The 25,158-nt window shown below is 41.4% G+C and overlaps 1 protein-coding gene across 1 annotated transcript in view; it reads right to left on the bottom strand.

Annotated features, from left to right (window-relative positions):
* The window catches only part of LOC134589581 (complement decay-accelerating factor-like), a 42,942-nt gene extending 18,738 nt beyond the window's left edge, over positions 1-24,204 (bottom strand). Inside the window, exons 1-7 of the mRNA XM_063444343.1 lie at positions 24,191-24,204; positions 22,835-22,935; positions 10,253-10,346; positions 10,087-10,163; positions 6,811-6,907; positions 6,564-6,640; positions 1,682-1,870 (exon numbers count right to left, since the gene is read on the bottom strand). Coding sequence (XP_063300413.1) covers positions 1,682-1,870; positions 6,564-6,640; positions 6,811-6,907; positions 10,087-10,163; positions 10,253-10,346; positions 22,835-22,910 — 610 coding nt within the window. The 5' untranslated portion in view covers positions 22,911-22,935; positions 24,191-24,204. The remainder of the gene's footprint in view (positions 1-1,681; positions 1,871-6,563; positions 6,641-6,810; positions 6,908-10,086; positions 10,164-10,252; positions 10,347-22,834; positions 22,936-24,190) is intronic.
* Positions 24,205-25,158: the final 954 nt, after the last annotated feature.

Below are 25,158 nucleotides of genomic sequence, written 5' to 3'. Positions count from 1 at the left end.
CACACAGCACCCTCAAACACACACAGCCCCCTCAAACACACACAGCACCCTCAGACACACACACAGCACCCTCAGACACACACATAGCACCCTCAGACACACACACAGCACCCTCAGACACACACACAGCACCCTCAGACACACACATAGCACCCTCAGACACACACACATAGCACCCCAGACACACACAGCACCCCCAGACACACACACAGCACCCCCAGACACACACACAGCACCCTCAGACACACACAGCACCCACACACACACAGCACCCTCAGACACACACACAGCACCCTCAGACACACACACAGCACCCTCAGACACACACACACAGCACCCAAACACACAGCACCCTCAGACACACACAGCACCCTCGCTCACACATATACAGCACACTCCCACACACACACACACACATATATATATATATATATATATATATATAAATAAAATAACCCTCAGTGAGTTAACAGACAAAGAAAATTAGAAACCTAGAACACTATGCTCCCTATACACAAACTCTCTACAGCCCCTAGCCACACATATTACACCACAAACACAAATGAAATTGACCTATTTACACAATACCACACCACACTCTACACACACGCAATCCCACAAGCAGGCTCCATACACATGCACCATACACTTTTCTGGCCCTTTTGTCCTCTGGTATCCCACTTGTGGAGACACCAGAGACAATTTAAAAGCAAACTCAGCGCAAGCATGTTATTAAATTTGCTTGCGCTGCGCAGAACAAATTCAGGGCCTTTTTCTAATGCCAGAGCTCCTCAGCGGGGCTCTGCGCATTGAACTAACATGCTCACTTTGAGAGGGGCTGTGCTTGTCATTAGTGATGACAAAACACACCCTCTCTGGCCCCGCCCCCTTCTTAGGGGGCCGCTCTGATTGAAAAATGCCCGGGCCTAATTTTTTTCCCAGTCCGGCCCTGTTTTCACCCCTTCAGCAACCGGGGATTGGGGGGTGGGAGGGAGAGGAATCCTGCAGTACCAGGAAAACTGATTGTTTTCCTGGCACTGGAGATTCCCTTTAAAGAGACATTACAGGCAGCCAGACCACTTCAGCTTATTGAAGTGGTCTGGGTGCGTAGTCTAAGGTCTCTTAACCCGGCAAAGGTAATTATTGCCGTTTTTAAGAAACTGCAATAATTATCTTTGAGGGTTTACTCCACATCTAGTGACTGTCTACCAGCCAACCACTAGAGAGACTTCTGGGTGGTTAGGTGACTTTTGGTCACCTAGCTGATGCTGGGCGTCCTCACGCTATGCATGAGGACATCCAGCATTATGTAAACCCCATAGGAAAGCATTATGCATTCTTTCTTATGGGGGAAATCCTAATGCGAGTGCGGTCATTGCCCCACATGCGCATAGGGTCTCCCTCGCGAGCTGATGTCAGCGGGAGAAGCAGTGAAGGCGGAGGCCAAAGCAGCAACGAAGTACATCAGAGCTGGACTCAGGTAAGTGACAGAAGGGGTTTTCAACTTTGTTTTCCTGGCACCATAGTTTCCTTTTAAGTAATTATGACAATTGCAAATCCAGTCGACATGTGGTGATTTTAAACAAATACTGATAAACTGAAATATATCCAAAGTGTTGTAAAAAAACTGTATTTTTCGTCGTGAATAGAACAATGTAAATTACATTTTCATTTTACTCACTTGTACAAAATTCCGTTATTTCTGACCATATGAAATTCTCTTGGCATTTAACAGAGCGAGCTTGGAATGGGTCAAAATCAAAACCTGGTAGGCATTCATAATTGATATATATTCCAGCTGGGAAGTACACAGGGTCCGGCAGCTGTACTATCTCAGCAAATGAAGGTTTTGGTGGGGATGGGCATGTCCCTAAAAAAAGGATAATAAAATAAAATGAAGCAGTTTATTCAGAACATTATGCTGCAGTAAACTGAAAACGGTGTTATTAAAAAAATAGCTGAAAAAAATATTTGACCATGCAGTTTAACTGTCACTTCTCTGAAAATTACACTATTGAATAAAATTACCTATAACTTATGTTGTTGTTGTTGTTGTTTTCTTCTGATAATCTGTTTTCTTTTAGAATGTATATTAAATGTTTAGCAAGTGTCATTACAATCCAGTTCAGTCCAGGGCACACAATACAAATGAGGAGAAGAATAGTTTATTCTCTTCATTTAAACATATTAAATGGCAGAAAGAGTTTAAAAAAAAATAATAATAATAATTGTAAATGATTGCGAGTGAGTTGGAATGGAGTTGCCCAGTTCCAGAACTGATGTGCACTTCTACATTTCATTTTATTTTTCAGACGTCATAAAAACAAATTTACTGGGGCGGGGCCTAACTGCAGAGCCAAGCAGACGTGCCTGTGGCTCCGACAAAACCGAGCTTTCTAATCGTTGTATGTCCTAGTAAACCCGGAGAATCAACTCATCTTGCCGCCCAATCGAAGGAGGACTGGTAGACCTATCCATAGATACCACAATGAGGGGTTACTCACCGGCCTCACCTACTCTGCTCACGCGGCGTATGGGAGACGGGCGCTCCCCGACCGCTGAATCCTGCTGCACCCATCGATGTGGATCCCCGTTCCCCCCCCTATGGACCGGTGGGGGTCATCCCGGTGCCCAGTAACCCAACGCATCTGGCTACTCTGCCTCGTACCACCCAAAAAGATGCTGGACCGAAACGTGCTAGGCCTGGCAGCGTGACAGAGGCACCCAAGCTGCCCGAGCCCACATCACAGCCAATGAGAAGCAACTATGTGGACACTGCAATTAGACAGCTGGATAAGATATTCCAGTGTTTCTGGAAGACTCTACACCGGCGCCTGGCACAACCTCCACTACCACCCACAAGCTGAAGGAGGGGGGACCAGGTGAAATGGCAGCCCTGAGCACCCCAAGCACTCCAGCAACCGTTGCTCTGGCAGACAGACCACCCGGGCCGGTGGTCACTCGGAGACTCCCTCCAATGCATCGCCCACACCGCATGAAGAGCGCACGCCGCAGGCGGCGACATCACAACGTGGCCCTCCGCTGCGCCCGGAGAGGGAAAGACACGGTCTCGTGGAGCTCCTGAGTCTGGGGGGAGAAGATGCTGACCAGCAACAGGGCCCGGATCTGGGACGAGGCCTCCACATGCCCGCGCGGCACAGCTTTACTGGCGGCTCCTAAAACGCTTACCGTCATATCGCCAAGCATGGGAAACATGGAGGATAGCTGCCCAAACATCCCTGCTCAAGCATCACAGCTGCCGATGACAGGAATCGGATGATCACCAGACCGCATCTAAACTCTGAGGACTGTTCAGATAGTAACAGCAGCTGCACACCCACATACTGTAGATATACTCCTTGACTGTTGTGCTTTTGATAAATGACTCTGTTTATTAACTGGTGCCATATAACAGGGATATGACCACACTGTTTAACATGATTTACTCTGGATTGTGGGGGTCACCAATATGGCAACCATTAACACATGCATACTATTACGGTCCCTATAAGCACAGTCAGAGGCATTACCAATGTTGTTTGGGTTAGGTGGTTTACTTAGCATGATACTTTAAGCGCAAAACCATAGCCGACAGGCTCACTATCTCATGGAACAAGCATTACATAGTAGTGAACCACCAGGTCAGAAGGATTGCTTGCATAGTTTTAATAGCCATGTAGAAGCCTGTGCCTAGTTTATTGTGTCTAGCATTTTCACCTATGGGTGCAGCGAGTTATATATTATGAGCTACGTTATACCTTAGTGTGTTCACATTAATCGCATTGTCACATGCTTAACTATAGTACTACAGATCTAAAACCTTGCATTGCATAGGCTATCTAGACAGACGTTGCTTATGTTTATAATATGTTTTCGTTAACCGACATAAAAATAAAAATTAGGCATTGCTATCCAGGAAATGTAATTCATCATTGTTAACGATGTATTAACCCTATACTGTATACCACTCGTGCATTTCCCTCTCTTTATTCTGTACCCCATTGCACATGCCTTAATAAAAGAAAGATTGACACAAAAAAAAATAATTACTAAATACAAGGGATAAGTAAACAGAATATTACAAATCCTGAGAAGTAACACTGTCACTTTAATATAGTTAATTATGTTGTTAAGTGGCCATACTTCACTGTTTAGTTATTAAACCCCCAATAAGCTATAGCTTCAGCTTTTTTTATTATTATGAGATAAATAAAACCAAATTGAAATGAGGGAAACTAGCTTATAGATTATTTGAAGTTGCTTGGCTTTTCTGGTCTAGGTTTTGCAATTTGGTTTTCATTTCAGCTTAATACACTATTTAGCGAATAAACCTTTCACTTTTAATTATTAACAGTATAAGATTTGAGATATGTGCATTACCCACTCATTTTAAATTAACAGTGCCTATGAGTTTATAAATATATTGTTTAGTTTAGTTTATTTTTTAGTAAAATCGTAGTTATGACTCATTAAATGTAAATAATTTAACGGGTAAAACGATTATCTACTGACAAGTCTTTTTGTGTGCAATACTTTTTAAATCTCTTTTACTGCCTTTTCTTTTTTGTCAACAAATATGAAATCAAACAGCAATTTAATGTTGTCCAAGGACATAAATACTTTAAGAAAAAAAAATGTAAATTCTAATTTTATTTTTCTTCACATAAGCTTTTATAGTGGGAGGGGGATAAAATGTTTATCAGAACTATTCACTAAAGGGAGAACTGTTGGGAAACCAAAGTAAATATAAAATGAATTTGAATTTAAGGTCAAAGTAGCTAAATGTGACTTGGGCATTTTTATCCAGTTTAGATATTTTTGCCTTTAATGTATAATTAACTTTGAAGTCACAATAATTATCACTTTAATGACTTAACCTTTGTGATACTATGTGGTATGCCTTATCTTTAGTGACTTAAAGGGACACTATAGGCACACAGACCACTTCAGCGCATTGAAGTCTGGATGCAGTGTTCTTGTCCCCTTAATCCCGCACTTGCAATGTAAATCATTGCAGTTATTGAGAAACTGCAATGATTACATTGCAGGACTAAGAATGTCTTTAGTGGCTGGATGCAGGGCCGTCTATAATATGATTAGGACCCTGGGCAATGCATTTTCTTGGGCCCCCTGGGCCCTGCCCCTCCTATCCCTCCCCCCAATTACGCCCAATGCGCAATCACACTGACAGACGTACTGGCACATACAGACACAGACAGACATTAAAACATTCACAGATACACACTGACACACAAATATATACTGGCAGACATACTGACACACACACACAGACACATACACTGGCAGACATACTGACAGATATACTGACACACACAGATACATACACTGACAGACGTATTGACACACACACAGGCATACTGACACACACACAGACAGACGTACTGGCACATACACACAGACAGACATTAAAACATTCACAGATACATACTGACACACACATACACTGACACACAATTATATACTGGCAGACATACTGACACACACACAGACATACATACATACATACATACACACACACACAGGCACATACACTGACAGACGTATTGACACACACACACACACACACACAGACACATACACTGACAGATATACTGACACACACAGACACATACACTGACAGATGTATTGACACACACACACAGACAGACATACATACACACACAGACAGACACATACACATACACTGACACACACAGACACATACACTGACAGAAGTATTGACACACACAGGCATACTGACATACACATAGACAGACATACTGACACACACAGGCCTACTGACATATACAAACACACATACATACATACACAGACAGACATACTGACACACACAAGCATACATTTAGCCACCCTCCAGGTTCTTACCTTTTCCTGGAGGGTGGTTTCCCTGGGGTCCAGTGGCAGGCTGAGGCAGATGGGAGTTCTCCTCTGGAACTCCCCTCCGTGCCATTCTCCTCCCGCGCGGCTGTGCTCTCCGTCGGGAGGAAGTGACGTCTTTCTCCCAGCCGGTACAGGAAGGGGCCCGGTCGCGCTGTTTAAGCGTCACAGCGCCAGACCGGGCCCCTGCTCACACATGCTCTCCGGGTGGCCCTTAGTGCATGAGCCACCCGGGGAGCCTCCTCAGCCTGCGGGCCGGTGCGGCTCTGTGCAGCCGCACCGCCGGGTCCAAGGGGGGCTGCGCAAATCGCGGGGCCCACGGGGCAGCTGCTCTGGGCCCCCCAGGAGCTACTGGGCCCGGGGCAGCTGCCCCGTTTGCCCCGCGTTAAAGACGGCCCTGGCTGGATGTCCTCACGCTCGCCACAGATATGCCTTGGCATTTCCAGGTGGATGACGTCCAAGGAGTCAACGCGCTGACCGTGCACTGAGGGAGATGAACTTTGGAATCAGGTAAGTGTTAAAAGTTTTTTTTCACCTTTTCCATGCCATGGACGCGTGGAACTGAGGAAGTTGGCTTAACTTGTGATATTTTGTATTCTGTATCTTGCAATTATTAGTCTGTGCTGTGCATGTGTTATTCTGTGGGATGTTTGTGACTGTCTTACTTTTACATGTTGGAGAAATATCACTCCAGAAGCCAGTCTCCAGACATGTCCTGCTTTCTGGTCCAAACAAGACATACCTGCAGGCAAAACACAGTGACTTATTCAGTTCATAGGAAAACAGTAGGCACACATGGACATACATAATGCATTAAAAAGTATGCTATACAATTGAAATGGCAGTAAAGCATGACCCCACTTAAACTATGCCTTATATGGAGCATAGTTTACATGGGTCAATCAAACTCACCCTGTATGACAGGAATAACGAACCACAAAACCACTTGAAACACTTGTCATTTCAAGCTCTCCGTTATCAATAAAATCTGGTAAACCGCAGGATGTCCCTTAAAGATGAAAAGAATCCATGAAATAGCAAAGCAAGTAACAGGCTGAAAGATCACATTTCATACATAAAATAACCTTGTTGGAAAATTGGAGAGATGATAAAAGGGCCAGAAAGAAGGCTGCGGGAAATAAATAAAACAGTCCAGGAAAGTAAAAATGACATAGGGGTAAAGTCATGATGTGATGACAAAAAAAGTATGTAATAAAACAGAGAGAGAAAGGATGGACTATCAGGATTATTCACTAAAGTGTGACTTATCGTGAATTCAAAATTACATAAAACTTTACATTTTTACGACTAAATAGCTGAACTGAAAGCAATCAAACTAGTGAATTTCTACAGATCTGTTATGGTGTCCTAAAAGGTAAATTTCAATTTTATAAATATCTGACAATTAGCTGTGAGTAAGCCTGAATATATGACATAGGGATAATGTGGTTAACTAAAAATGGCAAGAGTTTTGAAGGATTTGTAAAAAAAAAAAAACAGATATCATGCAATATTATATGAATGGCTATTTTTCCAATATGTCACCTATGAAGGACGGCTGTTACATACATTTACTACTGTGAGTAAAGAAGTAATTCGCTTTTTTTCCCCATGAAATTTCCTCCCACTAATCTGTAGAAAATAGATTCCTTTGTATTTTTTTAAATCCCCAGAGAGATTTGCAAAATGTGCTGTGTACCCTATTCCTTTTATTTTCCATGCTATACCTTTTTATAGACTTGTGTCTGACGTAGAACTTCTCTTTGGTCAAATCACTTCGATCAAAAAATAAAAATAAAAACCTATTCGGTTGTTCGATAGTTGTCCATGTGGCGGTTCAGTTTATCCTAATACTGTTCATGCAAAAATATTTGGAAAAATGATTCAGACGAACCAAAAAGGCATAATAAATCAATGTACTGCAAAATATAATTTTCTTGTATATTTTGCAGTAAGACTGATGAGCGCGTTTGGTTCACAGATCAAGTGAGAAAACGAAAGCAATAGAAGGAACCAAAATACGGCAATTTTTAAACATAGAATATATAAATATAGATTTTTATTTTTTTAACTGCCCCTACTTTTTTTCTCACTATTGTTCGCAACTGATCTGTGAATAAAATCAACATCTAATTACTGTCCATTAACCATTTATCATCTCATTTTTTGGTGCCATGGGAAAAACTCACAAATCACAAATCGAAATAACATGCTCGTCCATTGCGCGGGTTGCTTGTTTGGTTATGATATTGCAAGGTGCTTCAGAGCTACACAATGTGGAAGATTGGTCTAAAACCGAATGATTTTTATAGGTACCAGACTCTACCATTAGAATAGCCCTCTTTTTTTCAATTCTTTATTTAGACCATAGACACTAAGTGGGTGGTACAAAGAAATAAAGACATTGTCTTAACATCACATCACAAAATGACGGTAATAAGAGCCACTAACTAAGGATTGCGACTAAGGTGACACTCCGGTACTTTTACATAGCACAGTAATGTGCAATAAAAGAAGGATTCTTGGTGTGAGAGAGCCGCGTCCGGGCACTCACCAGACTGTACTGCACATATAAATGCAGAACATTTGGCAGTCATTAAACAATTTACTTATAGATAACAGAAACCGTCAGCGTATTAGTTATAAAAGAGGATGCTTAACCGTCCACTCTCTAAGGTTTTTTTTCTTTATTTGAGAAGTTTACAAGAGGGGGGAAATAGATGCCATAGAAGGGAAAAATACAAAAGACGAAATAAGAGAGAGCGAAGAGAGAGGTAAGAAAGGAAGGAAGACAAGGAAAGAAGAGGAGGTAGAAGGCAGGCCGTAGAATTGTCCTTTTTTAACTTAACAAAAAAGACTTCTGACCAAGTAAAATTACTTTGACATTTAGTGCCTTTTGGCATAAAAGGAATGGGAGAGTAGCCAGTAGGGCATTTATATAACACAACATGTCCCTCTGGATACAACCCATTGCTTAACCCTTCATCGACTCGACCAATTAATAGAATTGGAGGTTCTGGGCAGCTTCCTCTAACAAAATTCCTAAATTAGTAACTAGTATAGATCTCAATTTACACTACTGGTTAATTAATTTCTACTGGCACATCATCTTATTCAGAAGTCAGCTGAAATATTTACTACGTTGCCATCATCTAGAACTCTTTTGCACATAGAACAATTCTCATGCTTTCGGTTTCCCTTGATAGGACAATTTACCTGGCTAGACTGGTCTACAACATGAGGTTTGAGTAAGAAGAAAAAAAACTAACATTAAGTCATATTAAAGGACTACTATAGGCACCCAGACCACTCCAGCTCAATGAAGTGGTCTGGGTGCCAGATCCCCCTAGATTTAACCCTGCAGCTGAAAACAAAGCAGTTTCAGAGAAACTGCTATGTTTATACTGCAGGGTTAATCCAGCCTCTAGTGGCTGTCTACCTGACAGCCACTAGAGGCCACTTCTGCGATTCTCAATGCGAAAATCGCATTGAGCACGCTGAACGTCCATAGGAATGCATTGAGTAGTGCTTTCCTATGGGCTGTTTGAATGTGCGCGCGGTTCTGGGCACGCATGCGCTTTTTGCTCCACTCGGCAGCTGACGTCGGCAGGGTAGGAGAGGTCACCAGTGCCGAATGAGCTTGGCACTGGATTAAGGTAAGTGGCTGAAGGGGCTTTAACCCCTTAAGGACACATGACATGTGTGACACGTCATGATTCCATTTTATTCCAGAAGTTTGGTCCTTAAGGGGTTAAGGGTGCTGGGGACCTAATAACCCTATAGTGCCAGCAAAACAAGTTTGTTTTCCTGGCACTATAGTGCTCTTTTAAAGACATGATTTAATATTTTTGAATAAGCTTTTCAGATGATTTTATATTTTTTGATAAACATTAAAAACTTTTTTTTTCAAAATCTTAAAATACCAAAAATATACCATATATTAAAACTAGATCAAAAACCATCAAACTGTAAAATACTTTTCAAAATATTAAATAATTTGGAAAGTTTATCCAAATATTTTAAATAATTTGAAAAAGTATCCAAAAATATTAAATAGTAGACTTAATATGGCTCAAATCCCCCCTCCCCCCAGAAGATGACTGAATGCACCTCGATATACCTTGATACAGGGTTGGTTTAAGTAGCGCATGTTACATAACAGAAAGTAAAGAAGTTGTAGTTTCTTACGTTGACAGATAGGGAGAATGCCTTTCCATTGACCATCTTCCAAACACTGCATAGACGTATCTCCACTAAGATGATACCTAGGTAAAAATAAGATAATTGTCATACATGTATTTCTTTGCAAATCTGTGGTTGTTAAATACCGGTAATTGATTATGTGTAAGCTCACCCCTCATGACACGTGAAAGTTGCAATTGATCCAGGCAAAATACCAGAATATTCAACAACTCCATTGGAAAATTCAAGAAATTTACAGGGATCCCCTAGAGAGAAACCAATTAATTGGCAATTATTTATGCATACAAGATAGATATGTACTAGCTTACACATAAAGAAATCTAGGTCACGATTATTCGGAAGGTTTCAAAAGTATTTGGACAGACTACAAGATCCAGAAGAAAGACTGAAGGTCAAAAACATATAGGAAATGTAAGTACATGAGAGTGGTGGATCTGTGCATTTGGAACAGGAATAATATTTGTTAAATGGTCTTACTGTTTGTTGCCTAATCACTACTGAGAAACTTTAGAAGCTAGAGAAGAGCCTGAATTTGCTACCCACCTAAAAAATGTCAACAAGATATTGATATGTCAAACATATTGATACACGGGAAGGGTGGAGGGGTTCAGTCTTTTTCTGTTTTGTTTCCTTCTACTTATAATGGTACACATTTGTAATGAAAGCATGAAAATAGGCATTTGCCTCATTCCTAGCTGGACAGGTTGGTGGGGATGTCAAGGTCCAAGAAAAGCTTGCAAGTGGCAGAAATTTCAAGCCAATAAACCAGATTGTTGGTGTAACCACATTACCCATTTAAGTTTGGACGTTTTAATTATCTGAAAGTATGTGGGCACAATGAAGGTCTTATTGTCCTTTCCTCCTTTTAATGTTTTAAATATTGGGTCAGTGTAATTTGTATTGCTATCAGACCCCTGAATGGTCTCTGTATCTTCCTGTACTAAATCCTGTTGTCTGGTATTGTTCATAGCTTCTCATTAAAGTGCATTATCTCGAGTCATTCCTAAAAAAAAAAAAAATATATAGATATGTACATAAACTGTTATATATCTGATATGCCCTGATATCCACAAACTCACTTTGGAAAAAAAATATTAAAAAAATAATATATACACTGATCAGCCACAAAATTAAAACCACTGACAGGTGAACTGAATAACATTGATTATATTGTTACAAAGGCACCTGTCTAGGGGTGGGATATATCCGGCAGCAATTGAACAGTCAATTCTTGTGTGATGGAACGCACATGTGCCCACTTGTTTGCCCTCATTGTTTTCAGGTCCTCCTGTGGGGGATCGCCCTACCTGCTCCTAAAGGAGCCATAATCACTGGCCAGAGAAGATCCAGGAGCCTCCTGCATGCAGTTGGACTATCAGCAAAGCTAGTGGCTGCCCAAAGAGTGCTCTCTCCGGTGCTACCTACGTGGAGATATCCACCAGAGAGAGACATGAGCCCCAGCAGAATCCCTGGAACTGTGAGTTGGCAGAGTCCCACTGGCTGCCTGGAAGTCTGTGCCAGCCAATAGGAGAAGGGCTATCAATTAAATTGGTTTTGCACCCTTTCTCCCAATTGGCCGGCAAAATGCCTCCCCTGTCTGAGCACCGATTGGTGCAAGTTTTTTTTTGAGCTTTCTCCTGAAAGGCCGGCGCGAGTTAAAGGGATTATCTTGGAACACCTCCCCTCCACGAGCGCTGATTTGTCTCTGCTTGCTTTAGGCGCGCAGTTTGAATTAAACCAAGCAATTCCGTAGAACTGTTTTGGGGTATGTACAGAGCCCCAAGCCCAGACTTTACAAAATGATTTCTCGGGCTCTGTACATCCGATAGCCCCGCTATTTGCAGCGATCCTAGCTGGGACCCGGGGCTATCCCAGGATGTATGTTTTATGTGTGTGCCCCATTTCCTTCCTGGGGTGCGGAACCCCTAAGTTTTCCCCAATGTATGTGATGTGTCTTACTGTATGCAATTGTTGTACTGTTGGTATCTGCCAGAGCAGCAGAGGGTTATCCGTAAACCATCCCCCTCCAGCCTGAGACTGAGGGACTTGTGCTGGAAAGAATGGAGACCCACTGCGGGGATCTGTGCATAAATTGACTGTACCAATAAAGCATTTGTGTTAGACTCCCAGAGCTGTGTGTCATCCAGTTAATGGGGGAGAAAATGGTTAATTACTGTGCATAGCCTGCTCCATGGCAGAGAGGCTCCAGGATCCCAGTCAAGCCATAGCGACTTGGGCATAAGTGCTGAGGTTTTTCCTCTGCTCCAGATAGAAAGCGACCCCTGGTGGAGGTACCCAGCCAGGGTACAGGGAGCTCCGCTACATCTTGAATTTCATGTGTTAGAAGCAGGAAAAATAGACAAGCAAAAATATCTGAGTGACTTTGGTGAGGGCCACATAGTGATGGCTAGAAGACTGGATCAGAGCATTTCCTAAATGCCAAGTCTTGTAGGCTGTTCCAAGAAGTAATAAAAAGTCTTATGGATGTTTCAAGGCGTAATAAAAATTCACTAATTTTATTAGATACAGCTTATAAAATGAAAAATACTAAGTAAAATAACACTAACGCGTTTCACCTATTCAATCAATAAGTGACAAACTATATTACACTCCTTGTCCTCTCTTCTCCTTGCATATTGGCCTGTAAATTACAAATTTGTCCAAGACTGGAAGCTTGTTTGAGCAGAGTCCTCATCTACCCATTGCTCCTGTAATTATCTCATTTTTTGTTAAATATGCCACTTTTATAATATTATAAAGCACTGCTGAATATGTTTGCATTATATAAATGACAACAACAATAATAATAATAATAATAATAATAATGTGCTATGTCCCTCTTCTTGCATACAAGCATTTAACAGTGCAGGAGATGGAATTCTAAATTAAACAGAATTTGCAATAAAGGAAGTGTAAATCTCATTTTATAGTAAGTGTTTTTAGGAAGGATTTTCATGTTACTTGCAGGTGTGGCTGGGGCTGCATAAACAAAGTGGTTTAACTCCTCAATGGCAGAAAATTGAGCAGTGAGACTGAAGAGGCATGATCTAAATACCAACACCCCTTCATTAAGCTATAGAAGTCACCATTATCTAAAGGTATAAATACATTAAATTATAAATAGAAATAAAGTTAATACTTTAGTGCCTTTTGCATTTAGTAATTGTATGTATAATCTTCTGCAAACATTTAATTAACTATCATTATAACATTAGATATAAAATATAAGTGTGCTTATACTTTTCTTGACTTTTTAAAATTGTGTAAGGGTGGATCTTTAGTCTCTTTAACCCCTTAACGACGAGTGACGGACGAGGTCCGTCACTCAGGGGAAACCCTTAATGACGAGTGACGGACCTTGTCCGTCACGCGGTAAAATTAAACACAGATCGCCGCAATCGTAGGGTTAATGGTGCTCCGGTCTGCCTCTGTATTAGGGCTGTATTAGGGCTGTCCTAGTACATGTGCCTGCTCTGACAGCATGTCAGAGCGGGCACATGTGCTCAGTATACTCACCTCCGCCTCCCTGCACTTCCGGGTTCACTGTGAAGTGCAGGGAGACAGATCAGTGCTGATCCTGCCCCCTGGTGGAAAAAACCCAAAGTTAAATTAAAATCTCACCCCCCTTTACCCATTATAATAAAAAATTAACCCCTTCCCTGCCAATTGATCACTGACTACAGTGATCAATTGGCAGGGATTACATTTTACTATGATCTGATTTTTTTTTTTTTTAACCCTCAGGGGTTACATTTATTTTATTAATTAATTTAAATATTTTAAAATTATAAATTTAGCTAGCTGAGGAGGGTGGAAGTTAGTGGGGAATTGGGGGATTTAGTGTTAGGCTAACTAGAGGTTAACGTTAAAAAAGTTTTAAAAACTTAAAAAATTAAGTTAAAAAAAGTTTTAATAACGTTTAAGTAAAAAATTAAAAAAAATAAACCCTTTACCCAGTCCAAATAAAAATTAACCCCTTCCCTGCCAGTCGATCACTGCCTACAGTGATCAAAATACAGATCACAGTATTATACTGTGATCTAATTTTTTTTTAAACCCTGAGCATTAACTTTTATTTATTTTTTAACCCTCAGGGGTTAAATTTATTTCATTAACTAATTTAAATATTGTATAATTAAATATTTTGCTACCTGGGGTGGGTGGGAGTTATGGGAAAATTGGGAATTTACTGTTAGTGCTGCTTACTGCTAGTTAGGGGTTAACGGTAAAAAAAAAAGCTTAGAAAAATGTTAAATCTGTAAAAAAAAGTTTTACGAAAGTTTAGGAAACTTTAAAAAAATTAATAAGCAAAACAAAAGTTTAAAAAATAGTTTTAAAAAGTAAAAAAGTTTTAAAAAGTTAAAAAATACATTTAATAACGCTCATTACCACTACACCTGGTACAAGCTAGCGGAAAAATGATTCCACGTTAAGGTTCAAAATAAGCCTTTTGAAATACCCTTGGATGTCTTCTTTAAGAAATGGTATGGCTTTATGTGGTATTTGGATTATATAGACTGGTAAAATACTCTAAAATGGGACATGGGCACAGCGTAACAATTTAAAGTTTAAAAAAAAAATGGAATGGCTGTGTCCCAAATGTGCCCCTCCGATGTCCACATATACATGGCAAAGGTACATACGGGGTATTTTTGTACTCAGCAGACATAGCTGAGCAACATATGAAGTACTATACAGTGGTAGTACACATATGGTTTGCAAAATATACTGTGCAAACTCACTTTGTGTGTCAAAAAGGCAGAAAAAAACGCTTATTACCACTACACTTGGTACACGCTAGCGGAAAAATGATCCCACGCTAAGGTTCAAAATATGCCTTTTGAAATACCCTGGGGTGTCTACTTTAAGAAATGGTAGGCCTTTGTGGGGTAGTTTTTATTTAAAACCTGCGAAGATGCTTGGAAATTGCACATAGGCCCAGCGTCAAAATTCAAAGTTCGGTAAAAACTGATATGGCTTGGTCTCCTATATGGCACTGTAGCTTCACGAAATAGTGCCAAAGACATTCATTGGGGGTTTCTTTTTTACTCAGAAGACATAGCTGAGCATAATTTGGGGGTTTTGAACTTAGTGGCACATATGAAATATACAAAATGCCCAGCAAAAATGCAATCCGTATGTAAAAAAAATGGCCAAAATATTTTTTTACCACATACTTTGGCATATATTGGTGGAAAAATGGGGGGATGCTAAGGCACAATATGCACCTTATGAGATACCCTGGAGTGTCTACTTTTACAAATGGTAGGCCTTTGTGGGGTTTTTATGAACAGTCAAACTGTTATAATACCCCAAATGGAAGCATAGGCTCATTAAATCCGTCCCTCAAAACTCTACTGTGAATACTGAAAAGGGCAGGTCTCCTGTATGGCACTGTAGCTTCACGAAATAGTGCCAAAGACATACAATGGTGGTGTCCTTTTACTCAGAAGACTTAGCTGAGCATAGTTTGTGGGGTTTGAACTTAGTGGCACATTTGAAATATACAAAATGCCCAGCAAAAATGCAATCCGTATGTAAAAAATGCACAAAATTATTTTTTACCACATACTTTGTCATATATTGGTGAAATAATGGGGGCATGTTAAGGCACAATATGCACCTTATGAGATACCTTGGAGTGTCCACTTTTACAAATGGTAGGCCTTTGTGGGGTTTTTTTGAACAGTCAAACTACTATAATACCCCAAATGGAAGCATAGGCTCATTAAATCCGTCTCTCAAAATTCGACTGTGAATACTGAAAAGGACAGGTCTCCTATATGGCACTGTAGCTTCACAAAATAGTGCCAAAGACATACAATGGGGGTGTAATTTTACTCAGCAGATGTAACTGAATACAAAATAAAACTTTGTACAGGAATAGCACACACCAACTTTACAAAATACACATGAGAAGTTCTTTGTTATAAGTTTGTGTGCCAAAACACCCCAAAAATACAATTTTACTCCAATATTTGGCAGAGGTTGGCGGTGAAATGGCTACGTAGAAAAGCCCCAGGACCATCGGCCATGGCCCGCCGTGCGGCCGCGGGCGGGCAAAAAGGAAAAAAAAAATTTCCTTTATGGTGGCTGAGTGCAGCCACAGCACAAAGCAGCCTCAGGGCAGGCGGCCTACAGGGAAATTTCCCAGTATCCCGGTGGGCCAGTCCAGACCTGCCGCTGGTGGGCCTAAGGCTGCAAACTAGCGTACTAGCTGTGGCACGTGTGCCATAGGTTCGCATCGCTGCTCTAGAGGTATTTGTAATGTTCAAATACTCAAATACTGTGTAGAAAATATGATTTTTCAAGAAAACAATATATTATGTATCTTTAAACATGATCATATCTACATACCTTAGGTATTAAAGGAATATGTATATTTGAATCCCCTGCATCCTTTAAAAAATTATATTAGGTAATAAAAAGTTATCCATATTCTATCAAACTCTACTTCTGAATATAAGGAAGGAAAAACTGGAGGAAAAGCAATGATACAAAGGTGGCAAAATTAAGTAAAGGAAAAAAACAGAGCAATTTGTGTTTGTGTTTTTTTTCCTTCTCCTCTTATTACAGTTCTGCCGTTGGTGGTATGTTTGTTTATTGTTTGTATAATTAAAAGGATCAAATAATATAATGTAAATTGTAGATTATGCTAGCTTTAGTGTACCTATAATCTTAATTTTATTAATGACAGGAGGCGAGTATTTGCTTAAGTCTCTCTTTACTAGAACTCCACAGCAGCACAGAAAACAACCAATCAGAAAAAAGTTAGGTACTATAAAACTCCCCTCCCCATGCATCATTTCCTCTTTCAAGCTGCGACAAAACAGAATAAAAGGCAGAGAACATCATGGGGAAGAAACGAAGTCCTAGATACGATGAATATAACGATGTCCACCATCCAAGTGTAACCGTCAAACTAGATAGTGTAGATGGACTGTAAACTGAAACGAGAGAAAAACAGAATCGAACAGGTTGATTATCCAATGAAATGTACTCTGAATAAACATGTAGGTACCCAACGTAGCAACAAAATTAACCTAATATATAAATATCCCAACCCTACTTATGGAAAAAAACACAGACATAAGGAACAAGCGACAGGTAGCAGAGACAACAAACAGAGTTGCATACTTACCTGATAATCTAAACTATAACCTTAAACAAGGGAGGGACAAGAATGGGTGGGAAATACTCGCCTCCTGTCATTAATAAAATTAAGATTATAGGTACACTAAAGCTAGCATAATCTACAATTTTATAACATGACAGGAGGCTTCGTATTTGCTGTTTCAACGCTCAGTTCACCAAACCAACGCTGTTTGTGTCGCTGGTAATATTCCAGGAAATATCAGAGTAATCCTAATTGGACCTTCCCAATACGATAGATGACAGCCGACGGGTCAAAGAAGATGCCAACCGACGAAGAATCTCAGATACGGAAAAAAAGCACCATCCGCCGGTAAATCCATTGTACGTGGTGTAGCAACCTGTTTCCTAGAAGTCGGTCCATGAGCTGGTAGGCTGACCTATTAGCCACATTCCTATAGTTGTATAACTTCGAAATCCGATCTAGGACCTAGGGTCGCGAGGAGAAAACTAACACCAAGTCTCAACTCATGACCCGTAAGGCGGCTCCTCCGATCGTGCCAGGGCCATTCGGCGATGCGGCCTTGCAGGGAGATCTCCAATTCCAAGGAATGCACCGAAGACCACCACCAAAATCGCAAAAGTAATCGAGGAGGAACTTTCGTACCTTCCTGTTCCACCCGGTGGGGTGTCGCATCCGAGTATAAATTCATAATGCAGGCAATAGTGTGGGCAAACCAGCCGCATACTAAGTGATTCCAATATTCCAAACGGACTGTGTAACTTCGGACGCCGTAGAGAAAAGGCTCCAAAGGACGTCCATTCAGGGTTCCGAACTGAACTTGGGTGGAGGAACGGTGGTCGACTATTCTGGGAATAAGGAATCCCAGAAATCTTCAAAGGAATGGAAAGTGAAAACAGGAACGCGGATTCCCATCCAGAAATGCCCCCGTCCAAGAGTGAAAGATGTTTGTGTAGGAGTCGTGGTATACCAGGTACCACCATAAGGTCTCGTAGGTCTCCTCGACGATAGTTGAAGAGTAGGGTAGCGCGAATCCAACAAAAACGGCTCCCGTGAGGAATAACTAGAGTAAAGACGGAGGGTCCTCCATCCCCGAACCCTGATCACCAGGTATGCGTTTCGAGGAGACGGGGCAGTCCTGCCATCTTATCCCAAGATCTGATGACCGGGGAGGTCAAGACAAACCGGGTTTCCCGGTCTTACCATGTGAACCATACGTACGGTTTGTACCTTCAGAGCGGGTAATAGGCCCTCCTTAATCCTGTTACCCGAGCAAGGCAGAGCCCGTTTGCTCCATGTAGGTCCCCGTATCTCCTGCCACCTAAATATGGGAGAAAAACTGTCTGAGCAGTTGTTACAATGGTCTGGATATCCAAAAACAGAAAGCAATCCTCTGCTTTCTATGGTGCCGAATATACCCAAACCTGCACTCACATAATACCTGAGTTCCATCCGATAGGCGAACCATCTCCAGGAATGTGTATAAATAAGCGGGAGTCACCCCTCGTTATACCTCTGTGAGAATATCCCTCCATTGCAGGAGATAGACTAGAGGAATCCAGTCTAAATATGGATATCTTGCATGAACCAGGCAGTCCTCTATATCGGAACCAGTAGCACGGACGTCAGATCTACTTGAATGCAGGAGGGACGCCCCTCCATGTAGTCCTCGATGTCTTGCACAGGCACAAGCCAGTGTGATGAACAAACGGATGGCACCGTAGAGCGTCGAGAGTATGAGAGAGCCGCGCTCTCTACTAATGTGATCAAATAACGTGCTAACGTCCGGCTGATAGTCTGAGCGGGCCGTACCCGTAAATAACCAAACAGTAGAGTCTGCATCGGTGACCGTACCTCTCCATGAGCATGTTTCCTCCAAACATGACCCCTGTATCCAGCTCAGTCCCTGGCTGAGGGAGAGGGAGGGGTGCGCCCTCTAATAACAAATCAGTGCCCGGTTCCGTATCTGAGAGGGGTTCGCTCTCTGCTCCAGAAGATAAAATGTCCTCGGATCGAAGTGATGGAGGGCCGCACCCTCCTGTGATCCAAGCTAGAGTCCCTAGAGACTCAGGGTGACCAACTAAGGGTACACCAAATACGAGTATCAGCATAAGGCTGAGGGTAATCTACGGGAAAAACGATGGCAAAACTATCAACTGACCGTCCGGATCCCGTGCGCACGCGCGGGTTCCAGGCGGACCGTTGGTAGTCTGAGGAAAGCAGGAGACGTTCTCCGCAATCCACGAGCACCCGGGAGGTCGGAGGAGGTCAAGTAAGGCCTCTCGACGACCCGAGCAAAAGGAAAAGGAAGTCACGAAAAAACGAAAAAGACAACAATAACGTAGGTATGAGTAAAAACGCAAATTCTATCTCAGCTAGAAGGCAAATAGCAGGCCGGAAGGCAAGACAAGTAAGACCCACTGCACAGGGCCAGAAGCTAACCTTACGCAGGAATAACTACCGATAGCTATATGGATACCGGGAGGCAGATACGGAGTTAGTTGATAAAGACAAGGAAAACACCGCGTTCTCCTGTAGGTGACTGAGTACCGGTCCTTGCCAGTGCAAGGTTCTCCTTTGAGATGCGCCGTCGCCGGACTGGCGCAAACCGCGGACGTGTGTCCGAGTCTTCGTAAGAAAACTTGCCCTTCAGGTCTGAGGTTTAGGGCCTTCACCCTACCTACCATATCCAGATGGCCGTATAAGGTGTCCTCTTGGATAGTATGGCAATGGTGCTTGTCCGGACACCTGCCTATTTCCGTGTCACTGGTGGGCACTGGCTTCTCCTCAGTGATATTCCCCCAGGCCCGCGGCCAAAAGGGGGTTCGGCACCAATAGAGCAGGCCCAGCAGGCCAAACTAATGGACACAGGATAGTTGGCCAAGCAAATAGGCACCGGCCTAGTAGGCCAGACAAATAGGCACCGACATAGGAGGCCAATAAATGGGACACCGACCTAGCAGGCCGTTCTTATGGGCACAGACATAGCAGGCCGTTCTTATGGCACAGACATAGCAGGCCAATCTTATGGGCACAGACACAGCAGGCCAATCTTATGGGCACAGACACAGCAGGCCAATCTTATGGGCACAGACACAGCAGGCCAATCTTATGGGCACAGACACAGCAGGCCAATCTTATGGGCACAGACACAGCAGGCCAATCTTATGGGCACAGACATAGCAGGCCAATCTTATGGGCACAGACATAGCAGGCCGTTCTTATGGACACAGACATAGCAGGCCGTTCTTATGGACACAGACATAGCAGGCCGTTCTTATGGGCACAGACATAGTAGGCCGTTCTTATGGGCACAGACATAGCAGGCCGTTCTTATGGGCACAGACATAGCAGGCCGTTCTTATGGGCATAGACATAGCAGGCCGTTCTTATGGGCACAGACATAGCAGGCCGTTCTTATGGGCACAGACATAGCAGGCCGTTCTTATGGGCACAGACATAGCAGGCCGTTCTTATGGGCACAGACATAGCAGGCCGTTCTTATGGGCACAGACATAGCAGGCCATTCTTATGGGCACAGACATAGCAGGCCGTTCTTATGGGCACAGACATAGCAGGCCGTTCTAATGGGCACAGTTATAGCAGGCCGCTTGAATGGGCACAGACGTAGCAGGCCAATCCTGGGTTGCGGATCATTATTATATTATCATAACATGGTATTTATATAGCGCCATTCTATTCCGCAGCGCTTTACAAGGGTATCGCGGGTAGAGGTCCCTAGAAATCGTAGATCCTCAGGGCATCCTGTGACATAGGACCCCTACACACCAACCCTTTTAGACAGTGTAAGCCGTGTGAATAACCTGAACCAGGACCGGCAGTCCCTAAATGCCCAGCAGGCAAAATAGTGGTATACCAGCCGTAGCACATACAGGCTGAACCTGGTCCAGTGATGATAGTGCTCATGAATCACGACATACAGCGTGATTAATTTAAAACTGAGAAGGCATGCACATGAAGCTGCAGACCTGTTTGAGAATTCGTCACCAGTATATGTCCCACCAGCATGCCATCTGAAAAGAAATAGAGTCAGCATAGACTGGTCTCTCATATCAATCTGAGCCAGAGATAGGTCTGCTTAGCTTTTTAAATACGCCCAGGATAGTGAGTATCTTACTAGAGTAGTCTGGTCTCTGTCTCCATGGATGGACCATGTACATAAATACCGAAGCATAGGGACTGGTGGTTAACCATAATTTTGCAATATAAAAATTTCACGTGTCCTTGCATCATATAGATCCAACAAAAGATGATCCACGTGTTCCTTCAGCCAGCATGTAATTACACAACAGACTGATGTCTTGCTATACAGGGGATTTGAACTCATGGATGAAAATCCCCAGTGCAAGTCTGTAACCACTGAGCCACCATACATGTGCTTAGGCTATATCTAATAGGAGGTAGATAATAAGAGGAGAGTAGTGAAGAAAACAATGGACACATACCTTAGTGCAAAAAAGAAAGTCACATCAATGAAAGCATACAAATACCATGCAGAAAATATGCAAAGTGAGAATCCAAGAGAAAAGCCTGGAATAATCACTTACAAATATCAATGTGAACTAAAATATGAATGTAGTCCAGATACTCACAGAAATAGTGAGCTACCTGACTTCTGGCTCTGTATGTGCCCTGTTACAGAGCCAGACCCCAGTGGGGAAGAAAAACTCTGTGTCCGACCACCCTGGGAGGAAGAGGGGGCGCGTTTAGCAGGCGCACCCTCCTCTATCTGGTCGGATGCACGTGGATCCAGGGGGGAGCCGCATGGCGAGGTGGCCATGTGCGTGAGCGATCCGGGCCGCCGGGTACTCGCGCCTGACCGCGAGATACCCCGCGCGCCGGCAGACTCACCCTGGAGCACGGGGAATCAGAGGAGTTAGCCAAAAGCTAGTCTCCTGGAACCCCAAGCTAAGCGTCCATAGTCCGCGGTGAGGGTTAACCGCGGGGTGTTAGAGAGTGGGGTTGGGAGAAGAACGAAGGGGTTAACTGCCTGAATCCCTGGGAAACACCCCACAAAAAACACCACAATGAGAGGGGGCCACCCCAAGGAAACAGGGAAGCCCAGAGACAGTAACACAGTAACCACACAATATGAAAAAATAACCAAACAAAAACATAAAATAAATAGCTAGATATAGGAAGAAAAGTACAAACAAATATAATATACAAGATGTATATATAAAAAAATAAATAAATACATATATAAATATATAATATGAAAAATAAAATATAAAATGTAAAAAATATAAATCCATAAAAAAATATAATATGATCACTAGAGTAACAAATATAAATAATAGATAAGTCAATCAAATCCCAGAGCCACCAACTAATAATAGCAGGAGGCAGAGGTACTCTGACCTGTACTGATGCGGAGCAGCAAAGAAAGAGGAAATGATGCATGGGGAGGGGAGTTTTATAGTACCTAACTTTTTTCTGATTGGTTGTTTTCTGTGCTGCTGTGGAGTTCTAGTAAAGAGAGACTTAAGCAAATACGAAGCCTCCTGTCATGTTATAAAATTTAAAAAAAACTGCTAAAGCTAAGGATATTAATTTGACATTTGTATATTCTTACTAACAGTAGAAAAGTTGTCTTACCTTGAGTATTTATGATCATTATGCAGAGTAGCATAAGTTTGAAGGTATCCATCCATTTAGCATATGAATAAAACATTGTAACTCAAAGGTGTCTTGATAACCTGAAATTTAGACCTCAGATTAATTTTATTTTATTCTCCAATGAGTGGTGCGTCATATTCAGCAAGGAAGTAAAAATACTTTTCAGAAAATAATCTGGCATAAACTATTTTGAGACGGTAGAATAGCTTTGAAAGTAATGAATTACATATTAACAAAATGTATTAAATAGCAATAACTATAATTTGTCATTGTTAAAAGGGAAACCAAAAATATAATGATGTAGAAAGTCTCTTGGTGCTGCACAAAGCAAACGTAACACATTTATATATCCATATTTATATATTTTATGGACCACATATTAAGGCAATTTTTATATATTTTATGGACTTCGATAACCATATAAGCAGATCATTTATATTTATGTAATATTTGTAATTTGTTCTTTTTATTTACAATTTTTTTAGTGTTTAATCTGAATTTTTAAACTTTTCTGTCTGAATTTTAATTTTTTTAAATAATTTTTTTGGTAGCGTTTTGACACACTATCAGCCTGAGGGACACAAGCACTTTTTATTGTTTCTGATTTTATATATACAGTGTTTTTTTCTTGCGGTGATCTACTGACATTCTCTTGAAGAGATATATATACTAGGTGTGCTGCCCCAATTGCATTTTGTAAGTTATTGATGGCTATCCCAATGTCATTTGTACGTTTTTGTGTGTATGATGACAATTGTTTCTTTTGGTGTTCTACAAATATTTATTGGTTATAATGCAGATTAACTTGTATACAAAATAGACAACAAACAAAGCAAATTAATCAGAACCTATGTAATAAGTGAAGAAGAATAAATTACTAACAAACCGGAGCAAAACACAAGGTTATTCCCCAACATGTAATTTGTTGGAAATTCAAATAAGATTTAAAACGAATTTGAAATTTTAAGTAAAAACAGTAAAATTTTTATATTTTGGCTATGTTTTCAGTTTGGCTAATTTTGCCTGAAATCTGAAAATCCCTTTCAATTAATTTTTAATTCCTGACAATTTGCACCTTCGTGAATAACCCCATAAGGACACAAAGCAGACATATTTTAAAAAACAACAACAAATGTTTTTAGATACGATTATTAAATACGTTACCTAGTAACTAGTTGGAATACATAAGCCAACTTCAAATTTTAATTCACTATTTAGCAAATATTACACTATTTAGCAATAGGTGGAACATACCCAGAAAAAAATGCGGTTTCTTTTCTTGAGAACTGGCTATATCAAAAGTAAGATCGCCTTATCAGTTTCACATGCTCTTACCTCTTCTCCCAAACCCACAAGGAATAAGGTGACCATAAAATAAATCAAAATACATTTCAAATTTCATATCAAATGTTCCCACCTCCAACATCAGATTTTATTGCTTATTTTCAACCAAAGTGAACTCAAATAAAATACTGAGCGGCTGAATTACTGACTCACCACAATTTTAATATAGCAATAAATGTTAAAGACTGTGTGCTGTTCCCACGTTACAGACACAAATAGGTTACAAAATGATGTCACAGAGCCAGGTGCACTGGCACGCACTTATATCTGAATATATATTTATATTATCTAACAAAATTATAAAAGCTACCTGGACAATTGTTGACATTTGTGCCTAGTGGCACTTATAGATGTAGCTAGGATTCACAGTGCAATTTAATGATCCTAGAATTTCTCATCTTTTAAAGGAACACTCTAATGCCCCTCCCTATTACCTATGATTTTAGCCAATCCAATGCTTCGGGGGGCTAATGTGCATGCACTGCAATTGCCGCTGTGCCAATCAGCATCTCCTTATTCATTGAGCAGATTCATTGGCTTAATGCATCTCTATGTGGAGAATTTGAAGTCTCCATGCTGAGAGTCAAGATGCCGAATGTTGTCCTGCAAACATTGCAGGACCGCACCGGGAGGCCGTATAGAGTCACAACCACTACAGGTACCCTAATAAAGCAATATAAACACTTTCTTCTCTTAGTCTTCTCCCACTTCACTTCTCTCCATTCCTAATTGCTTTCAGGTTGTCTAACAGCTTCATTATTATATTCTTAACATTATTTTCTGTGGTTAAAGGGACACTATAGTCACCAGAACAACTACAGCTTAATGCAGTTGTTCTGTTGAGTATAATCATTATATGCAGACATTTTTATGTAAACACTGCCTTTTCAGAGAAAAGGCAGTGTTTACATTGCCCCTAGGGACACCTCCAAGTGGCCACTCCTTAGATGGCTACTGGA

This window comes from Pelobates fuscus, chromosome 1 (assembly GCF_036172605.1).
Source record: "Pelobates fuscus isolate aPelFus1 chromosome 1, aPelFus1.pri, whole genome shotgun sequence".
Taxonomy (NCBI): Eukaryota; Metazoa; Chordata; class Amphibia; order Anura; family Pelobatidae; genus Pelobates; species Pelobates fuscus.
Note: the sequence above shows the minus strand (reverse complement) of the source record. Positions and strands in the feature narration are given on the sequence as shown.